The 23,081-nt window shown below is 46.0% G+C and overlaps 1 protein-coding gene across 1 annotated transcript in view; it reads left to right on the top strand.

Moving 5' to 3' along the window:
* The window catches only part of LOC144511296 (multiple C2 and transmembrane domain-containing protein 2-like), a 447,793-nt gene that overhangs the window by 220,830 nt on the left and 203,882 nt on the right, over window positions 1–23,081 (top strand). Inside the window, exons 9-10 of the mRNA XM_078241512.1 lie at window positions 5,989–6,119; window positions 22,123–22,309. Coding sequence (XP_078097638.1) covers window positions 5,989–6,119; window positions 22,123–22,309 — 318 coding nt within the window. The remainder of the gene's footprint in view (window positions 1–5,988; window positions 6,120–22,122; window positions 22,310–23,081) is intronic.

The following is a 23,081-nucleotide window of genomic DNA, read 5'->3' as shown; positions in this document are numbered from 1 at the left end:
TGTTAACCAGTGATAGTTAAGAAGCAAGAAAAATACAGAGAAAGAGGGTGAATTGGCGTCAAAATGGATACGGAAAGAAAAATTAAGAAAAGGAAAGAAAGGTTGGATTTAAAGAGAGCAAAGGAGCAGTAAGGAAAATATATTTTAATATAGACTCCCTGCCTCTGAGCCAGATGCTCGGGTTCCAGTCCCACCCCAGGACTTGATGGCTAAGGAAGGTACATTCATAACGTGGCCATAGGAAGACATAGGTTTGATGGGTTGAATGGTTGGAGATGGTTTAAAAGAGGGTGACACCGTAGCACAGTGGTTAGTATTGCTGCCTCGCGCTAGGGACCCGGGCTCAATTCCGGCCTTGGCTGACTGCGGACTTTGCACGTTTTCCCTGTGGATTTCCTCCGGGTGCTCCGGTTTCCTCATCCATTCCAAAGATGTGTAGGGTTAGGTGGATTGGCCATGCTAAATTTCCCCTTAGTGTCCAAAGATGTGTAGGGTTAGGTGTAATTGCCATGGTAAGTGTGCGGGGTTACGGGATATAGGGTGGGGAGGGATGCACTTTTGGGTGGGAATTACAGACTCGATGGGCCGGGTGGCCACTTTCTGCACTGTTGGGATTCTATGGTTAACATCTGAAATTTTTTGAACGTCTGAAATGCAGGAATGAGATTGAACAGTTCACTTTATTCCCTTTCTGGGCAAGAGAGATTGCCTCACATTTCATAAACCCTTTTCACAAAGTAGAACAGGTTAATTGCCATGAGCAGTGACTTTCTGCAGCAAGTTTAGTGAGCTTAATGACTGGGCAACTCAAGCAATTCCTCAAAAATGACTTGGAATCAAATAAGTTTGAGGGTGAGATTGCTGTTCATGTGAAGCAGCTGACGTAACTCTATAAGTTACGTCCCGCTGCCTCGGAAAAGCAGCCAGCATAATTAAGGACCCCACACAGCCCAGATATTCTCTCTTCCGCCTTCTTCCATCGGGAAAAAGAAACAAAAGTCTGAGGGCATGCACCAACTGACTCAAGAACATCTTCTTCCCTGCTGGCATCAGACTTTTGAATGAACCTACCTCGCATTAAATTGATCTTTCTCTACACCCTAGCTATGACTGTAACACTACATTTTGCACTCTCTCCTTTCCTTCTCAGTGTACGGTATGCTTTGTCTGTAGAGTGTGCAAGAAACGATACTTTTCACTGTATACTAATACATGTTATACTATCATATACTAATACAATTAGAGTCCATTATTAAAGATGAGATCGTGGAGTACTTGGAAGTGCATGATCAATTAGGACTGAGTCAGCACGGCTTCGTCAAGGGGAGGTCATGTCTGACAAATCTGTTAGAGTTCTTTGAGTAGGTAACAAGGATGTTAGATAAAGGAGAACCAGTGGACGTGATTTATTTAGATTTAAGCCTTTGACAAGGTGCCGCATAGGAGACTGTTAAATAAGTTAAGATCTGATTTGATTTATTATTGTCACATGTATTAGTATACAGTGAAAAGTATTGTTTCTTGCGCGCTATACAGACAAAGCATACTGCTCATAGAGAAGGAAAGGAGAGAGTGCAGAATGTAGTGTTACAGTCATAGCTAGGGTGTAAGAGAAAGATCAACTTAATGCAAGATAAGTCCATTCAAAATTCTGACAGCAGTAGGGAAGAAGCTGTTCTTGAGTCGGTTGGTACGTGACCTCAGACTTTTGTATCTTTTTCCCGAAGGAAGAAGGTGGAAGAGAGAATGTCCGGGGTTCGTGGGGTCCTTAATTATGCTGGCTGTTTTGCTGAGGCAGCAGGAAGTGTAGACAGTGTCAATGGATGGGAGGCCGGTTTGTGTGATGGATTGGGCTGCATTCACGACCTTTTGTAGTTCCTTGCAGTCTTGGGCAGAGCAGGAGCCACACCAAGCTGTGATACAAACAGAAAGAATGCTTTCTATGGTGCATCTATAAAAGTTGGTGAGAGTCGTAGCTGACATGCCAAATTTCCTTAGTCTTCTGAGAAAGTAGGACAGGACAGGTTGTTGGTGATCTGGACACCTAAAACCTTGAAGCTGTCGACCCTTTCTACTTCGTCCTCATTGATGTAGACAGGGGCATGTTCTCCTTTACGCTTCCTGAAGTCGATGACAATCTCCTTCATTTTGTTGACATTGAGGGAGAGATTATTGTTGCTGCACCAGTTCACCAGATTCTCTATCTCATTCCTGTACTCTGTCTCATCATTGTTTGAGATCCAACGCACTATGGTGGTGTCGTCCGCAAACTTGAAAATCGAATTGGAGGTGAATTTGATCATAAGTGTTTAAGGAGTATAGTAGGGGGCTGAGAACACAGCCTTGTGGGGCACCGGTGTTGAGGATGATCGTGGAGGAGGTGTTGTTGCCTATCCTTACTGATTGTGGTCTGTGAGTTAGGAAGTTCAGGATCCAGTCGCAGAGGGAGGTGCCGAGGCCCAGGCCACGGAGTTTGGAGATGAGTTTCGTGGGAATAATAGTGTTGAAGACTGAGCTGTAGTCAATAAATAGAAGTCTGACGTAGGTGTCCTTGTGATCTAGGTGTTCCAGGGTTGAGTGCAGGACCAGGGAAATGGCGTCTGCTGTGGACTGTTGCGGCGGTAGGCAAACTGTAGTGGATCCAGGTAGTCCGGGAGGCTGGAATTGATTTGTGCCATGACTAACCTTTCGAAGCACTTCATAATGTGTTAAGGGTAAGATCCTGGCAAGGATAGAGGATTGGCTGACGGGCAGAAGGCAGAGAGTGGGGATAAAGGGGTCTTTTTCAGGATGGCAGCCGGTGACTAGTGGTGTGTCTCAGGGGTCGGTGCTGGGACCACAACTTTTCACAATATACATTAACGATTTGGAAGAAGGAACTGAAGACACTGTTGCTAAGTTTGCAGATGTTACAAAGATACGTAGAGGGACAGGTAGTACTGAGGAAGCAGTGGGGCTGCAGAAGGACTTGGACAGGTTAGGAGAGTGGGCAAAGAAGTGGCAGATGGATTACAATGTGGAAAAGTGTGAGGTTATGCACTTTGGAAGGAGGAATGGAGGCATAGACTATTTTCTAAATGGGAAAATGCTTAGGAAATCAGAAGCACAAAACTTGGGAGTCCTTGTTCAAGATTCTCTTAAGGTTAACGTGCAGGTTCAGTCGGCAGTTAGGAAGGCAAATGCAATGTTAGCATTCATGTTGAGAGGGCTAGAATACAAGAGCAGGGATGTACTTCTGAGGCTGTATAAGGCTCTGGTCAGACCCCATTTAGAGTATTGTGAGCAGTTTTGGGCCCCATATCTAAGGAAGGATGTGCTGGCCTTGGAACGGGTCCAGAGGATGATCCCTGGAATGAAGAGCTTGTCGTATGAGGAACGGCTGAGGACTCTGGGTCTATACTCGTTGGAGTTTAGAAGAATGAGGGAGAATCTTATTAAAACTTACAGGATTCTGCCAGGCCTGGATAGAGTGGACGTGGAGAGGATGTTTCCACTAGTAGGAAAAACTAGAACCAGAGGGCACAACCTCAGACTGAAGGGACAATCCTTTAAAACAGAGATGAGGAGGAGTTTCTTCAGCCAGAGAGTGGTGAATCTGTGGAACTCTTTGCCACAGAAGGAGGCCAAGTCATTGAGTGTCTTTAAGACAGGGATAGATAGGTTCTTGATTAATAAGGGGATCGGGGGTTATGGGGAAAAGGCAGGAGAATGGGGATGAGAAAAATATCATCCATGATTGAATAGCGGAGCAGACTCGATGGACCGGGTGGCCTGATTCTGCTCCTACGTCTTATGTGACAATAAATCAAATCAAATCAAGTAAGTTGTCCACTGAGTTGAGGAAGCTTGGAATTTGGCAGCATATCCCTTCACCAGCACCCCACCCCGCCCGCCGAATCTTGCCGGCTGCTCCACACATTAATAATGGTGTGCGTCTTTAGCAAGCAATTCGTTAACCAGGAGGATTTGGCCCAAATGTTCAAATGTGGCTCTGTGGAGTTGTCAACGTAGAACAGAGAAGTTAATCATCATAAATGTACCGATGAGAGAATCCTCTCTGAAACAGATAATGTCATCAAAGCAGTGTCAGGTGTATCTCCTCCCTCCTACATGGCAGTGGATGGAGCTAAAAGACAAGTGCAGCTAACCCTGTCTGATATGTGTCCTGTAACATATTGGTATTAATGAGAGGTGTAACACTGTGGGCTCCTCGCAGTTTAGCTTCCTTTTCATTTACCTGCTGTAGCTAAGGTCACTCCACCATCTGTCCAAGTCTGCAGCAATTTTGTGTGTTTTGTATTTTTGAAGACTGCGACGCTTTTTAGAAATAATCGGCGAATTCACCTGTCAGAAAGGTAGTTCAGTGTTTGGTGCTTGTAATGAAACAAACAACCGGGAAAAGAAAAACGCTTGCTCCCTTTTCAGAATTCTTTTCATTGTTTTCAAACCTTTCCTTGGCCTAATCTCTGCAGTCACCTCCAGCCTGACAACTCTCCGAGCCTTCTGCCCTCCTCCAATTCTGGCCTTTTATGCACCCTTGATTTTTATCGCCCTGCCAGTGGCGGTTGTGCCATGAGCTTACGATGGCCTAAGCTCTGGAATTCCCTTCCGAAAGCTTTCCGCCTCTGCAGTGCTCACTCTCTCTTTTTCTTTACGACGCTCCTAAAAACGCATCTCTGTGATCGAACCTGTGGTCACCCATTCCTAAAAGCTCCCTTATGTGGCCTGGTGACAAATCCTGTTCGGCAAACCTTTCTGTGATGCACCTTGGGCGTGTTTTACTGTGATAGAGTTGCTAGATAAATGCAAGTTGCTGGTGATCAGACATGCCAGCAGTTTGTACGTAAACTTTTATTGAAAGTCCAGATTGTGCCATTAATGGGGCAGCACAGTAGCACTGCTGCCTCACAGCGCCAGGGACCCGGATTTGATTCCCGGCTTGGGTCACTGTCTGTGCGGCGCCTGCTCATTCTCCCCGTGTCTGCTTGGGTTTCCTCCGGGTGCTCCGGTTTCCTCCCACAGTCCAAAGATGTGCTGGTTAGGTGCATTGGCCATGCTAAATTCTCCCTCATTGTACCCGAACAGGCGCCAGAGTGTGGCGACTAGGGGATTTTCACAGTAACTTCATTGCAGTGTTGGTGTAAGCCTACTTTGTGACACGAATCAATCAATAAAGATTGGACTTTAAAAGCTCCTTATGCGGCCTGGTGTCAAATGCTGTTTGACAAACCCTCCTGTGACGCAGCTTGGGATGTTGCACTATGATAGAGGCGCTATATAAATGCAAGTTTTTGGTGCAGTAAGAAGTCTCACAACATTCCTCCTACAGAAGTGTGGGTTAGGTTGATTGGCCAAACTAAGTTGACCCGAGTGTCAGGGGGATTAGTAGGATAAATGCGAGGGGTTATGGGGATAGGGCCTGGGTGGGATTGTGGTCGGTGCAGTCTCGATGGGCCGAATGGCCTCCTTTTGCACCGTAGGGATTCTATTCTATTCTATAACACCATGTTAAAGTCCTACAGATTTATTTGGTATCACGAGCTTTTGAAGCACTGCTCCTTCATCAGGTGAGTCGTGAGACTCACCTGATGAAGGAGCAGTGCTTCAAAAGCTCGTGTTACCAAATAAGCCTGTTGGACATTAACATGGTGTTGTGAGACTTCTTACTGTGCCCACCCCAGTCCAACGCCGGCATCTCCACATCAAGTTTCTGGTGGTCAGAGATACCAGCGGTTTGGACGTAAACTTTCATTAAAAGTTTTGTCCCCAGTCCCCAATGGTGCTTTGCGCCATTGACTCCAGCTTGTGTGAATTCGATGGACTGGGTCTCGGGAACGACTGGTCTTATGAACCTGTTACCTTGTATTTGCCCCATTTCTTAAAATTGGATTAAGTAGAGTACTTAACCAGTTAGGCTCTGCTCTTAAGGGGTCACTCCGGATCGGAATGTCACTTTACCTGTTGTCCATTTTCCCCCCCCTTTTCCAGGTTCTATACAAGTGTACAAATCTGCAATGGAGAGAACAATTTGATTTCCACCTCTTCAATGAAAGGGTGAATATTTTGGAAGTGGAAGTCTGCGGGAAGGGCAACCCGAAACAGGAAGGAAGCTTTGGCATGTGAGAGTTCAACTTCTTATTTTTCAAACAAATACATTTCCTTACGACTTTTCTGCAGATTTAACAAAGATGCAAAAAAAAGGTCTGCTGGAATAAGATGGGCACTTCAATATTTAGCCCATATTGTGCATGAATCACTTGGTTTTTAATATTTATTTCTGATATGTTGGTATCACAAAGTTATAATGTTGCCCATCCTTAGTTCCCCGGATGTCGTTGTGAGTTAATCACACAGTGTGGAACTGGGATCACCTACAGGAATGTCAGGGTCCTTCCCTCGAATCGCATTGGCCGGAATTTTCTGGCTGTTCACGTTGGCAGGATATTCCAGTCCCGCCGACGGCGCACTCCTGCCGCGGGTTTCCTGGCGGCGAGAGGTGCGTTCGGTGGGGAAACCCTGTTGGCAACGGCGGGACCAGAAGGCTGCCTCCCTTTCACGGTGGGCTGCATGAGTTTTCCAGTCCCGCCAGCAGCTGGTATCATCGGGGGCGGGTCTGGAACGTTTGGAGAGCGAATAAATGTTCCTGTCCTTCCTGCGACAATGCCAGCAGTTTGTGGGAACCGGAAAATCCCGGCCATTGTGTGAACAGGTCAGTCTTTTTTTTAATATAACCGTTCAGTGACGGCTGTGGTAATTTTCCAGGTTTTAATTTAAACAGGAAGAGAGTTGAATGGACAGTTGATACAGGAACATCCATCAGATGCGGACTGATCTGATATAATAATCGTCAACTCTACCTTTCTGCCTTATCCCCATAACTCTTGACTCTCTTTCACCTTCCCTTACTGATAAGCACAGTTGATGATGACGTTAATTTAAAAATAATGACCCCCCAATAAATGACCCTTAAAGGGCATAGTCTTTAAGGTTTGGGGAAGGCTGTTCCTGCTCTTAACTGGGGCAAAATGGGTTAGCAAAGGAAGCGCGTTGGGGTACAATTGGCCGTTGACACTTTGAGTTGATTACCTTGAGCTTTGAGTCTAAATCTGGGCAGCACACCTCAGCCCACTGTCAGAGTGGACACAAGTGATATTTGTAGGGGATGTGGGGCTTTGTTTGCATGCTGAGATTGGAGAAGCTGTGCTTGTTCCCCTCGGAGCAGTGAAGGTTAGGGGGAGATTTAGTGGAGTAGTTCAGAATCATGAAGAATTTTGATGGAGCAGATGGGGAGAAACTGTTTCAGTGGCTGAAGACTCAAGTAGAAGACACAGAAAGTCATTGGCGAAGGAGTGTGAGAGGTGGTGAAGAGAATTATTTTTGCAGGGCAAGTTGTGGAATATACTGCCTGAAAGAATAGAGAAAGCAGGTCCAACACTAACTTCCAAAAGGGAATTGGACAGATACTTTGCAGAGAAAATACATTTTTTAAAGTTTATTTATTAATGTCACAAGTAGGCTTACATTAACACTGCAATGAAGTTACTGTGAAATTCCCCTGGTCGCCACACTCCAGTGCCTGTTCGGTTACATTGAGGGAGCATTTAGCATGGCCAATGCACCTAACCAATACGTCTTCCAAATAAATTGCAGTATTATGGGGAAAGGGCGGGGGTAATGGGACTAAATGGATCGTTTTTTCAAAGAGCTAGCACAGACACAATGGGCCAAATGGCCTCCTTTCTTACTGCATTATCCTCTGACTCGAAAGATGCTTATTATTCACCCCTTAGAGCCATAACTCAGCGATGCAAAATCTGTACTTGTTATTTTATTTTCCTTCTGCTTTGAACAAGGATCTGGTTTTACATCGGAGTTGCCTTGGCACTCGATCAGCTTGCTGTCAAAACCCGACCTTGAATTTTGACGCAAGAACAGAGGAGCAGGAGTGGGCTTTTCAGCCCCTCGAGTCTATTCAACAGTTTTAATAGACGGTGGCTGATCTGTACCTCAAATCCCTCCCCCCCTCCTTTGATCCCTATTCCCTGACACCTTTAGCTAATAAAGATCTGTCGGTCTTAGTCAGGCTGAGAACTACTTCTGAGCAGGCAGGGTACTGCTATCTATTACCCCTGCGCGAGTGTGCCACAATATACACAGGCTTTGAAGGCTCAGCCACAAGCTCTTTAATTATATGCAGAAAAGATAACAGCTCAAGAAATGAGCAGAATGTCACACCATTTCACTTTAAAAACTGAAGTTGAAACGCAAATGATTGCATACATGAAATTTTGGCAAGAGATCCTAGCTATACGCCACGACAACAGACAGACAGACACAAGGGCACACTGTCTCCTGTCTTTAATGCCACAGAAGTCAATGAAGTGCTACTTTTGAAGCATGATTGCAATGTAGAAGAGGCGGCAGTAGATTTGCGCACATTGGGGAGGCGGTGGCATAGTGGAATTGTCGCTAGACTAGTAATCCTGACTCCCAGGGTGATGCTCCAGGGACCTGGGTTCGACTCCCACCACGGCAGATGATGAAATTTGAATTCAATAAAAAAATCTGGAATTAAAAGTCTAACAGTGACCATGAAACCATTGTCGATTGTCCCATCTGGGTCATCAGTGTCCTTTAGGGAAGGAAACCTGCCATCCTTACCCGGTCTGGTCTACATGTGACTCCAGAGCCACAGCAATGGTTGACACTTAAAAGTCCTCGGGGATGGGCAATAAATGCTGGCCCAGCCAGTGATGCCCACATCTTGTGAACGAACAAAAAAAAACAAACAGCAATATGTGTAATGACTTCCACGAGGTCCATGAAGTGGACCTCTTGGAGTATGAGCTCCCTGATTGAGGCCAGAATTGCCTGCCCAATCAGGTAGCCTTGCCTGCATACAGATATGGGAGTGTCAGGTCTACTGGCACTCTAGATGCTGACTTTATACCTCAGGCACTCTTAGCAGTGGAATTGAGTTTGTAAATAAAGGGAATCTGGTGAAGGGACACTGGCCTCTGAGGAGTTATTTCAATAGAATCATAGAATAGAATCATAGAAACCCTACAGTGCAGAAAGAGGCCATTTAGCCCATCGAGTCTGCACCGACCCCACAATCCCACCCAGGCCCCACCCCCATATCCCTACACATTTATCCGCTAATCCCTCTAATTCCTACGCATCTCAGGACTCTAAGGGGCAATTTTTAGTATGGCCAATCAACCTAACCCGCACATCTTTGGACTGTGGGAGGAAACCGGAGCACCCGGAGGAAACCCACACAGACACGAGGAGAATGTGCAAACTCCACACAGACAGTGACCCAAGCCGGGAATCAAACCCGGGTCCCTGGAGCTGTGAAGCAGCAGTGCTAACCACTGTGCTACCGTGCCGCCCTATTATACTGATATAATATTGAAGGATAAATATTGAGTAGGACACTAGTGACAACTCCCATCCTCTTCTTTGAAATTGTCCTGTGGGATGCTTTATGTCCATCTGAATGGCATCAAAGGAAGACCATGCAGACAGCAAGCAGAGTAAAAAGATCTTGGGGTGTTCAGAACATTAGTGATTCAATATTATTTGCCATTTAATACATCAGGTGTATGTATATTTCTGCAGTCTGCAGAATTATGGTCTTATCATTTTAATTTTCTCAAGTCATTGTCATTCGGGCTGAGGGATGGTCATAGATCTCTGGAAGCATGTGTTAGATTGGCTGAGTAGCTGACCATGTCCGCACATATCTTCGTAATCAGAAAAGAGTTGAAGTACAGAAATGTGTCAGATTTCGATAATCTAGGTTTGAGTCTTGCAGTAGAGATTAACCCAAGTCATTGTCCCCATGTCTGCGTGGGTTTCATAGAATCATAGAATTCTACAGAAAGAGGCCATTCGGCCCATCGAGCCTGCACGGACAACAATCCCATCCAGGCCCTTTCCCCATAACTCCAAGTATTTACCCTGCTAATCCCCCTGACACTCAGGGACAATTTACCATGGCCAATCCACCTAACACGCACATCTTTGGAATGTGGGAGGAAACCCACGCAGACACGGGAAGAATGCGCAAACTCCATGCGGAGAGTGACCCAAGCTGGGAATCGAACCCCGGGTCCCTGGCACTGTGAAGCAGCTGTGCTAATCACTGTGCCACCGTGCCTTTGGGTGCTCCGGTTGATAGATTTTTATGAGGCGAGGATATCAATCCAAGGTTATGGAATCTGCAAATGGTGCTAAGGTAAAGATGAGGCATATAGTTGAATAACAGAATGGCCTTGAGGGGCTGGATGGCCTCCTCCTGTGGCTATGATGCTTTGGTGTCAGTAGCAACGGTCTGGCGCAATATACCTTAAATCGTTCCATCTCACAGAAGTTGTCTTAATCTCTTCTGGGTGAACTTTAGATTTCATGCAGACTGAAAGCTGTAACACCCCTCTGAATAGGTATTGAGCCGCCTCTTAATTGCCTCCCATTGTTCATCTGACAACCCGCTGATTGACTCGTCACTGCAAACAACTGCCGCAATTAAATGGTCACTCGCAGCTGAGCTGTGTTATAAATATTCTGGATTTGAATTGTAGACGGGGGAGGAGGAGGGTGGGTGTGTGTGGGACGGTGGGGAGAGGACGGTGGGGGGGTGTGAGGTGACAAACTAGTTGTACAAAGCCAGGGAATGAACTCAACCTGACTGCGATCAAGCGCAAACATTGGGTGAAGTCAAACCCTCCCCCCCCCCCCCTCAACTCCCCACCACCCCACCACCCCTCTCCTCAATCATCTGGAGTTTTCCAAGTTGACAAATCAATCAGTCAGCCTCCACTGGAATGGGAAGACATGTTCAGGAGAATGTGACCGTGGTTGCCAAGGTTGTCCATGTAGCAATGCCAGGGCGGAGGTGCTTGAAGATGAATGGGTGGGGGCACTTGACGTGAGGAGCACAAGCGTGTTCAAGATGGAGAGGGTGGTTTGTGGGGGGAAGGGAAATGGGCAGGGGGAAGGAATGGGGGAGCCTCGGTGAGGACTTTTCTCCAAAGGTCTTGGGTAGGCCCCTTGGTTTGGGGGCGGGAGGGGGGGGGAGGGGCAACACGGTGGCACAGTGGTTCACACTGCTGCCTCACAGTGCCAGGGACCAGGGTACAATTCCGGTCTTGGGTCACTGTCTGTGCAGAGTCTGCACGTTCTCTCCATGTCTGCATGAGTTTCCTCCGGGTGCTCCAGTTTCCTCCCATAGTCCAAAGATATACGACTTAGACTGATTGGCCATGCTAAATTGACCCTTAATGTCAGGGGGATTAGCAGGGAAATGTGTGGGGTTACAGGAATAGGGCCTGGGTGGGATTGTGTTCGGTATTGACTCGATGGGCCAAATGGCCTCTTTCTGTACTTAGGGGTTCTATGATCCTCGACCAACCTGCTGCTGAAAGACTGTCTGAAGATTAATGGTGCAGTTGCTATTGACTCGTGCTGTGTTCAGCAAAGAAACGTTCCAAAACAGGACTGAGCAATGGGTACAAGTTGTAACTTTCCCTTGTTGTTCATGGTGAGATGATGGCCTAGTGGTATGATTACTAGACTATTAATCCAGAAACTCAGCTAATGTTCTGGGGACCTGGGTTCGAATCTCACCACGGCAGATGATGGAAATAGAATTCAATAAAGAACATCTGGAATTAAGAGTGCATGAAACCATTGTCGATTGTCAGAAAAACCCAGCTGGTTCAGTAATGTTTTTAGGGAAGAAAAACTGCTGTCCTTACCTGATCTCTCCGTGTCTGCCTGGGTTTCCTCCGGGTGCTCCAGTTTCCTCCCACTGTCCAAAGATGTGCGGGTTAGGTGGATTGGCCATGCTAAATTGCCCCTTAGTGTCAGGGAGTATAGCGGGATAAATACGTGGGATTACAGGGATAGGGTGGAACAAAAACAGAAATTGCTGGAAAATCTCAGGTCTGACAACATCTGCGGAGAGAGGATAGAGCCAACAGATCCATCTAGACTCGGAACATTGGCTCTATTCACTCTCCACAGATGCTGTCAGACCTGCTGAGATTTTCCAGCACTTTCTGTTTTTGTTTCAGATTCCAGCATCCGCAGTATTTTGCCTTTATTTTCGGGCCAGGGTGGGATTATTGTTGATGCAGTCTCGATGGGCTGAATGGCCTCATTCTGCAATGTAGGGATTCTATGATACCAACTGGGCCATAGGATTTCCAATCAGAAATTACCCCGCGTGGAGTTGGGAATTGGTTAACAGACCAATTTTCCTATCGTGAATTTAAAATGGGATGAGATTTAACATCAGTCTATGAATAGTTTTAATCACATTCGTACTGAAGATTAGACTGAAATAGGTACAATATTTAAAAGGATATATTAAACTAAGGACAATACAACAAATATGTACAAGTTGTGTTAAGTGAGAAAGCAGGAATAAGAAGTTACTAAGAGCATAGCTAAGAAATGGGGGTAATTTTCATTCACTGCTTGGTAATAAATTGGATCATCAGCTCATTTCCGATGCTGTCAAACCCGTTAGAGGTGGCATGGTAGCACAATGGTCAGCACTGACCCACAGCGCCAGGAACCCGAGTTCGATTCCTGGCTTGGGTCACTGTCTGTGCGGAGTCGTTCTCCCCGTGTCTGCGTGGGTTTCCTCTGGTTTCCTCCCACAGTCCAAAAGACGTGCTGGTTAGGGTGCATTGGCCATGCTAAATTCTCCCTCAGTGTACCCCAACAGGCATCGGAGTGTGGCGACTAGGGGATTTTCACAGTAACTTCATTGCAGTGTTAATGTAAGCCTACTTGTGACACTAAGAAATAAACTTTAAAATTAGAATGGGCCAGCTTCTATTGGGGCCCAATCTGCCAATTCTACTGCCGGAGGATGAGGGTGGAAGCCACCTGCAAAAGCATTGGCATTCATGAGTTGCTTCACCAGGAGGAAACTGGTAAGCTGCCTCTGATGGACACTTTCTGCTATATCATGGAATTGCCCAGATGGAGTGCGGCAGCATTCCAGACATTGGGTAGTTGGAAACAACTTCAGTCTCTGTTTGGGAGCCACTAATCATTGTGCCCCAGTCGCAGTGGATAATGACTGCTGTACGATAATGTTTCTGTTCATGCCAAGTGAAATTGGTATAAACAGAACTGGATTTGATCGATGTTAATCTCAAAAGACCTGCGCTGTTTGAAATGCTCAACTGATTAGAATTTTGAATTGTTTGAGCACCTTATGGATGTTTAGAGATACATCTAAGGGATAGCTGGGTAGGTACACAAGGGAGCAAGGAAGGCAGGGTGTGTTACTAGGATGGGATGAACCAAGGTGGGGGGAAGACTGGAACAGACCATTTGGCCCGAATGGCCTGTTACTGTGCTGTCAATTTCTGACCTATGTCAATGTCAGTAAAATGGCACCTTCCGCCATTTACACCTTTTCCTCTGGGATGCTTGAGCTACAGGAGGTAACCGGTGGTATAATTTGAGGACCAGTAATTTAATGTCGATTTGGGTGCAGAAACTGAGAGGTCTTAGGGTAAGGACGTTTGGGAGAATTGGTTTACCGATATTGAATCTTGCCTGTTAACTACATGCATTGGGAAATCACCAGTGGTCTAATTTTCATGCATTAAAATGATTGGACCTGTTGGGCGGGATTTTACAGCCTTTCACGGGTGAGATTCCATGGCGGGCCAGGTGGTAGAGTTCCGGCCGATGTGAGAGCCATGAGGATTTGGAGGGGTGGAAGGAGAGGTTGGGATATGGCGGGGGGTTAGGTTTGGAGTGGAGTTGCCCCCCTCACCACTGGCGCACAGTGGCAGCAGTGTATAATATCTGCAAGATGCACTGGGGGAACTCACTAAACTCTCTACAACACCTTCCGGACCCACAACCACTACCATCTAGAAGGACAAGGGCAGCAGAAACCTGGGAGCACCACCACCTGCAAGTTCCCCTCCAAGTCACTCACCATCCTGACTTGGAAATATATCGGCGTTCCTTCACTGTCGCTGGGTGAAAATCCTGGAACTCCCTTCCTAACAGCACTGTGGGTGTACCTACACCCCATGGTCTGCAGTGGTTCAAGAAGGCGGCTCACCCCCTCCTTCTCACGGGCTTTTGTGGATGGGCAATAAGTGCTGGCCTAGCATAAAAATAAACAACAGCCGGCTAAACAAGGCAGGCTTCATCCAAAGTGAATTCAAACCAATGTCCTTATGGAGAGAATAAATACAGTAGTAAAGGATTGAAACAAGCGATGAGGGAAAGGGTCCAACAGAGCAGAGCAAAATTCTAGAATGTAGTGGACAAATATTATTTCAGGTGCAGAGGCAGTGCCGGGTGGGCAGAAGGAGGATGTATGTGGGACACACGCGCGCATGCACGCACACTATCACTCACTCACGCGCTCTCTCATGCACTCTCAAACACACACTCACCCACAGACACACGTACTCATTCTCTCTCTCTCACACACGCACTCATACCCTCACACTCACACCCTCACCCAATCACACTCACCGTCTCACACACACACACACTAACACTTATTCACTCACTCACATGCTCTCTTATGCACACTCAAACACACACTCACCCACAGACACAAGTACTCATTCTCGCTCTCTCACACACACACTCACACTCACCGTCACGCACACACACTAACACTCATTCACTCACTCACACGCTTTCTCATGCACTCTCAAACGCACACTCACCCACAGACATGCTCATTCTCTCTCACACACGCACACGCACACACACAGGTGGTAGCCTGGCTATTTTAAAAAGTTGGAGAGAAGGTGCCTCCATGTTGAAGCACCTTTTCTCCTATTTATCCTCTGCTGCAGCCTATGGATCTTCCAGATCCAAGCCACCACTCTTAATAGGATAGAGAACCTGTCTTCATGCCAACCCCTGTGAAGATCCCAAGCCAATGATTGCCTCCCTCTCCCACCCCCCCCACCCGGGGGTGGGTTTGAGACTCGGAAACTGTCGTGACCTCCTTTTCCCACATTCGGAGTGCAAACCCAGCTCTTGACCTCTGACCCTCCTCTGGGCTCTCCATGGTTTGAGAGTGGCCAGTCAAGCTGCCAATTAAACTCGCTATTCCCCTCCTCCGAGCAGATCATTGCCAACTAGCCCCAGGAGGTCATTTGCGTGCAGGCAATTTTTAACGTGCTTTGTGTCAATGTTGAGTGCAGTGATTCTGATGGATCTGTGTTGTCTCAGGCTGATGTAAGTATGCAGCAAATGACCATTCTTCCAACTGCTCCATGTGATTAGAAACTCTCATCTGCTGAACTCTAATCCATATTCATAAAATATGTATCATGTGGACTTAGAATCTGTTGAGCTGTATTTGACTTAATCACAATATCTTTACTTAAGCACCCTAAATTCCTCGGCAAATAGTCAGAATTCCCACAATACCATTATTTATAATGTAGGAACAGCCATTTAGTCCCAGGCATCTGCTCTGCTATTCAGTTGGAATAGGGCTGGTCTACACCTCAAATACCCACCGATGCTTCATGTCCTTTTACACCCTTAGCTAACAGCGATCTTTCAACCTGGCCTTAACACAAAACCCACAGCGTTTTTAGTCCATTTATTAGTGTCACAAGTCGGCTTACATTGACACTGCAATGGAGTTACTGTGAAAATCCCCTAGTCGCCACACTCTGGCACCTGTTCGGGTACACTGAGGGAGAATTTAGCATGGCCAATGTACCCTAACCAGCACGTCTTTCAGACTGTGGGAGGAAACCGGAGCACCCAGAGGAAACCCACGCAGACACGGGGAGGACGTGCAAACGCCACACAGACAGTAACCAAGGCCGGAATTGAATCCTGGTCCCTGGAGGTGTGAGACTGCAGTGCTGATCACTGTGCCCCCGTTTTTGGAGAAGGAATTCCCCCATTTCGACTAGCATTTGTGTGAGCAAGTGCTCGCTGATTCCATTCCTGATCGGCCTGGCTCTTAATTTTAAGATTTTGCTTCCTCGTTCTCGATTCCCCACCGACTGACATACCATCTCCGTCAAACGCATTTAGTATTTTGTCAGGAAACATTCACGGGATAGACTGTGCGGGAAAATCATGATGGATATCTGAAACCTGCACAGATGTCAGGAGGTGTAAGAATAATATTGACGGATCTAGAGGTTTAGGCTAGAAAGACAAAGAACAATGCCATGGATATCACTAACTTTGACTAAATAGAGATTTGATTCAATAGTAATGAGGGTTGGAATGTTAACACTGGTCACCCTGGCGGGATTTTCCCATCAGTGAATGGAGATTTGGCTGGGTGCCGAATTCTCCAACTTCGCTGCAGTGGGAGCGTGGCGTGAACGGCTGCGAAGACCCTGCCTGTAGAATTTAAAGGTGGTGAATTCAGAGATAACGTTGTCCCGTTGGCATAAAAAGAAGATAATTTAAGAGGGTTGTGGTTTTTTGCGTGTGGCTGCAAACAAATTAAATCTGGATCAGTTGGAGACAAAGTGGAAACGTTGTTTGGGATTTTCCAATCCCGACATCGGCAGGCATCGTCATGGGCAGGATGGGGAAAATTGGGAGGGTTGTTGGCCGGAATTTTCCGGCCGTTCACGTCAGCGGGATTCTCCGGTCCCGCTGCAGTGAACGGAGATTTGGCTGAGCGCCAAATTCTCCCTCCTCGCTGGCAGTGGCAACGGGGAGTGAACAGCCAGAACAGTCGGGCCATTGACTTTTAATGACTTTGGCTGGCATCTCTCGCCAGCGGGTAAGGTGCACACAGGGAGGGGGTGAGAGCAGATATCAAACCTGAAAACAACCATGGGTTAGTAGCGGCGGTTCCAGTTGGACAGCAGCTTGGTTACAGCATGGCTAAAGAACAAAAAAACTTACAGTACAGGAACAGGCCCTTCAGCCTTCCAAGCCAGGTTTACTCTGGGAGATAAGGAGATTATAATTGGGGCTGTTGCCTTTAGAAGAATGTATTTTGAGCTGAACTGAAAGACTGTTAATAGGGAAGAGTGCAAAGAATAAGTGGAGTAGTTTCAAGAACAGTCACTTGAACAGCTCTGACGAAGGGTCATCTAGACTCGAAATATTGACCCTATTGTCTCCCACAGATACTGTCAGAGATACTGTCAGAGATACTGTCACAGATACTGTCACAGATACTGTCACAGATACTGTCACAGATACTGTCACAGATACTGTCACAGATACTGTCACAGATACTGTCAGACCTGCTGAGATTTTCTGTTTTCTGAAAAAAGAGACATGCTGTTGAAGCTTTTCGTCTTGCACTCATCAGAACAGATTTGCAACTGTACCAGATCTAAAGGGAATAACAATTTATACTCCATGGGAAGAGAGCTAGTGGGAGCTGGTGATGTTCCACAGGGATCAGTGCTGGGTCCTCTGTTGTTTGTAGTATCTATAAATGATCTGGAGGAAAATGTGGGGGGTTTGTTTAGTACGTTTGTGGCCGACACGAAGATTGGTGGAGTTGCTGATAGTGCTGCGGGTTGTCAGAGGATACAACAGGATAGAGATAGATTGGAGGCTTGAGCACAGAATGGAGATGGAGTTTAATCCAGACAAATGTGAGGTGATGCATTTTGGAGAATCAAATTTAGGTATGAATTATACTGTAAATGGCAGAACCCTTAGGAACATACAGAAGGATCTGGGTGTGCAGGTCCACAATTCCCTAAAAGTGGCACAAGGGTGGTCAAGGTGAAAAAAAAAGCATTTGGCAGGCTTGCCTTCATCAGCCAGGGCATTGAGCAGCTATATAAAACCGTGCTGAGGCTGCATTTGGAGTATTGTTTACAGTTCTGGTCACCAGAAGAACGTGGAAACTCTGGAGAGAGTGCAAAGAAGGTTCACCAGGATGTTGGCTGGTCTCGAGGGTGTTGGCTATGAGGAGACGTTGAATAAACTAGGATTGTTTTCACCGGAAAGACGGAGGCTAAGGGGAGACCTGACAGAGGTCTACAAAATTATGGGAGGCGAAGACAGGGTGGAAAGTCGGAGGCTTTTTTCCCAGGGTGCAAGTGGCAATTACAAGGGGGTACGTGTTCAAGGTAAGAGGGGGAAAGTTTAAGGGAGATATGCGGGGGAGGTTTTTCACGCAGAGAGTGGTGGGTGCCTGGAACGCGCTGCCAGAGGAGGTGGTGGAAGCAGGCACACTAGCAACATTTGAGAGGATCTGGATGGGTACATGAATAGGGAGAGAGCAGAGGGATACGGACCGAGTGAGGGCAGAAGGTTTTTTCTTTAGTTTAGTTAGGGCATTACAATTGGTATGGGCTTGGAGGGCTGAAGGGGCTGTTCCTGTGCTGTACTTTCCTTTGAGAGAGCTGATTGATTGGCAAGTGGATTATAATTGTTAGAGGTGTTGCCATGGCAACCCTCATGGTAGTCTGTGGCAAACTCTCTTCTCATGTAGTATAAATAGTTGTTTTCTTTAAATCTGATGTTCTTGCAAAAGGTCTTGTTGAGAGCAAAGCGAAATGCTCCAACTGGATGTTTCCTTTTTGCAACAATGCTGAAGTTTCAAGAATACATTTCGGGCGTCACAGAGTAACGACTGGGGGTGGTTAATAAAGATAGAGAACAGTGTGGCTACTGGTGATGCCATACAGGGAGGAAAGGCGAAAAGGAACTTTGCTCGGAAGCACATCAGAGGATGGAGATGAATCTTCAAATTAAGTCACGGTGATTGAGAAACTGGTGGGCGATTGCAGTAGGAAACCAGGTTAAAATTGCTGGAACCTAAAGCCCAGTAAATGCTTTATAAATAAATTTATGCTGAGCAGGTAATTCAGGAAAACTGTTGGCCTCTTCTGAAGGATCCCAATGTAAAAGGATGACAAATGGCCAAAGGGATGGAAAACACCAAGCTATCCCTTTATGTCTGTGTGCACGGCAAAAACAGTGGACTAGCTTCTCAATACAAAGATAAGCTTTCCAAGGAGGGATGAGGAAAAGGTGAATAAAATTGGTCTCCTCCCACCATGATTGATCAGAAACAGGAAAGCCATCCGAGGATTGGGGAAGAACAAGCGCAAATCCAACTGATAAATAAGGGGCCTCAAGGCAACCGTGGGGAGCTACATGACAATTGGTCTAACATCTGTGTGGGTAAATGATCAGAGGCAGAGGCTGAAAGAGGTGAATGATGGAGCACCCAGAGAAATGGGAACCAAAGAGTAGATGTCCGCAGGGTCATACTGGAGTGAGATCACATCCAACAAATCTGTCCAACTTCTTCAGGGAAACAATGGATTTATAGGTAAGAGGATGCTGCATTATAAACTGAAATTCCAAGGCTCTGTTGCATTACTTCACAGCAGATCGGAGCTAGGGCATTGTAGCTCTGATTCTGCACCATACGCCCTTGCGTCATGACTTTGGGTACAGTTGAAGCAGTGCTGCAGGTTTTAATTTGATTTATAAATTGTTACATATATACAGTCAAAAGTATTGTTTCTTGTGTGCCATACAGTCAAAGCATACCATATAGAGAAGGAAAGGAGAGGATGCAGAATGTATTGTTACAGTCATAGCTAGGGTGTAGAGAAAGTCAACTTAGTTCAAGGTCGGCCCATTCAAAAGTCTGATGGCAGCAGGGAAGAAGCTGTTCTTGAGTCGGTTGGTACGTGACCTCAGACTTTTGTATCTTTTTCCTGATGGAAGAAGCTGGAAGAGAGAATGTCCAGGGTGCATGGTGTCCTTGATTATGCTTTTCTGAGGTAGCGGGAAACGTAGACAGAGTCAGTGGATGGGAGGCTGGTTTGCGTGATGGACTGGGCTTCGTTCATGATCCTTTGTAGTTCCTTGCAGTCTTGGTCAGAGCAGGAGCCATACCAAGCTGTGATACATCCAGAAAGGATGCTTTCTCTGATGCATCTGTAAAAATTGGTAGGCAGTCCAATTGTGATCTTAAATGATGCCCTTGGTATTAAATGATGCCCTTGATATTCATTCCAACTATGAAATATTGCATTTGGAGCAATTCAAATCCAAGATGGCGCCAGAGTGAGGCGACTTCTTGCAAGCTGTGCCCAGCATACCTTCTAATTCTATCTTTTTTTCTCGTTCAATGCTTCTAAAATTACGTTCTGCACTCTCTTGTTTCCTTCTCTATGAACGGTATGCTTTGTCTGTATAGTACGCAAGAAACAATACTTTTCACTGTATACTAATACATGTGACAATAAATCAAATCAAAACCTCCATCATTAATTTGAGTTGACTTACTGAATGGCATTTTGTTGAGCATATACTTCCCTCAACTCTTTAACTTTTTATATTGCCATTTCCTTTTTTTAATGCTGTTCCTGATCTGTTAAAGTCTGGCAACTGAATTGATTGCAGTCAGCTTTTTGGTGAATCAGCAGAAAATATTCACAGGGAAGTAGGAACAAGAACAGGCTATTCGGTCTTGCGAGCCTGTTCCTCAGAGCAATTTGGGTTTCACGTAAACACGTCGAGGTAATATTTGCGCTTGTCATTCTAGTTATATCAGTGGTGTAAAATCAAGTGAGTGTAACTGGCAGCCACCCCAAACACCTGCCTGCCCACTGGTCAGGCTGTGTTAAAATTGGGTGTTTACTGTTAGAATGTAATCAATGATGACATTGGAGCTGTTGTAGTGTGACCAATGGTAACATGCTGTAAGCGTCAGCTGACCCAGTAAACGATGTAACCAATGACAAAATGATGCGGTGGTCAGCTGACTCAGTATAAATAAGAAGCTGCTGGGGTTTGTGGGAGCTTGGAATGGCCCAGGGCGAGGCCTCAAGTGTTGGAGTAATGACATCTCTTTATTAAACCTTTTTCTTTGATTTATAAGTTGGAGTAAGTCTTGTTTTATTTTATTGCCTGCAATTGAAGAGTTCTTTCTGGTGGATCAACTTTGACAGGTTATTCACCATGGTGAAGGTTTTGGAGTCAAGTTTAACCTCCTGTCATTTTGTGACCGTCACATTTTGTACACTTCCATCAGCATGGCATTATACCAGTGAGATTATAGAGATATACAGCACAGAAACTGGCCCTTCGGCCCAACTCGTCCATGCTGACCAGGTTTCCTAATCTGAACTAGTCCCATTTCCCTGTGTTTGGCCCATATCGCTCTAAATCTTTCCTATCCATGTATCTGTCCAAATGTCTTTTAAATTTGTAATAGTACCAGCCTTTACCACCTCCTCTGGCAGTTCATTACATACACACCCCACCCTGTGTGTGAAAAAGTTGCCCCTCGGCTCCCTTTTAAATCTTTCCCCTCTCACCTTAAACCTGTGCCCTCTAGTTTTGGACTCCACTTCCCTGGGGAAAAGACCTTGGCTATTCACTTTATCTATGCCTCTCATGATTTTATAAACCTCTATAAGGTCACCTCTCATCTTCCTATGCTCCAGGGAATAAAGTCCCAGCTTATCTGCCCTCTCCATATAATACAAACCTTCCAGTCCCGGTAACATCCTTGTAAATCTTTGTTGCACCCTTTCCAGTCTAATAACATCCTTCCAATAGCCGGGTGACCAGAATTGTACGCAGTACTCCAAATGTGGCCGTACCAATGTCTTGTACAGTTGTAACATAATGCCCCAACTCCTGTCAGCTGATTTATTTTTGCGCATTCCTAACCCAGGAATTCTGAGTCCACTGTAGCATTTCATAGAATCATAGAATCCCTACGGTGCAGAAAGAGGCCATTCGGCCCATCGAGTCTGCACCGACCACAATCCCACCCATGCCCTGTCCTCGTAACCCCACATATCTACCCTGCTAATCCCTCTCACTTAAGCATCCTGGGACAGTGAGGGGCAATTTAGCATAGCCAACCAATCCAACCTGCACATCTTTGGAAAACTGCCATCATCTCTGACACTGCAGCAAAAGCAGGAGTTGTAAGTCAGATAGTTCTATGTTGAGGCTACTTGCCCCATACATTTGTCATACGATTGAGAATCCCTTTGGCCAACTCATTTTATTTGTCTGAAATCAGCTTTACAGTGATGACATACATATCAAAGAGCTGCTATAAAGATTCTTCTCATATCACAAATGTTTTATTTCTGACCACTGTGTGTTGCCTGAATGTTACAGATGCAGGGTTGACCTCTCGACCTTGTCGAAAGGGCAGACGAATCGTTTGGAGTTGTCTCTGGACAATGGACTGGGCTCGTTGGTGCTGCTGCTCACCCTCCCATCTTCCAGCGAAGTCTCCATCTCGGACTCATGTGCCAGCCCACTAAACTGCGAGACCGAAAGGCAGCGGATCATTCAGAGATATGTGAGTTCCCCACTAGGCAAGAGCAAAAAAAGATGGCCAGATTTCAGGCGGCAAGGACACAAATGGGTTACGGATGAGGAATCATTACCACCTTCACAGAGAGGTGTTGCAGCAAGCCTGGCAGCTTCTGTGAAGAGAGAAACCGTTAATCCTTCAGTTGATGGAATGGTCATCAGCCTGAAACATTAACTCTGGGTGGAATTTTCCCATTCCATCCCGTCTGCCACTGAAATCTTAGCGGGTGGGACAGGACCATGCAAGGGTCCGTTTACCTCAAGCGGGATTTTCTGGTCTTGCGACGAATACGACCAGAAAATCCTGCCCACTGTTTCCGTCTCCACAGATGTTGGCTAACCTACTGAGGAACATTTTCCAACATTTTCCAGCATTTTCTGTTTTTCTTTCAGTTTTGCAGCATCCGCAGTGTTTTGCTTTTTGTGAAGAGACGAGAATGGGCCAATCATTTCTTTGGGTTTAAAATTTAAATTTAGTCCAACAACAACTTGTTGTCGGACCATCTGAAACCTATTTGCCAAAGGACAATAGAGCGAATGGTCCAACTCACAAAAAATGCCACCTCATCCCAAGCACTCTGTTCCAATTTACAAGAAAGTTTATGTTTCCAGGGCTGGAAAAGCGAAGCTGTGAGGAGAGATTGGGGTTATTTTACTTGGAGCAAAGAAGGCTGCGGGGCTGACTTGATAGAGATGTACAAAATGATGAGGGGGAAGAGAAAGAGGAATAAAATTGTGTCCCTTGGGATCCAAGATAA

This window comes from Mustelus asterias, chromosome 24 (genome assembly GCF_964213995.1).
Source record: "Mustelus asterias chromosome 24, sMusAst1.hap1.1, whole genome shotgun sequence".
Classification (NCBI taxonomy): domain Eukaryota; kingdom Metazoa; phylum Chordata; class Chondrichthyes; order Carcharhiniformes; family Triakidae; genus Mustelus; species Mustelus asterias.
Note: the sequence above shows the minus strand (reverse complement) of the source record. Positions and strands in the feature narration are given on the sequence as shown.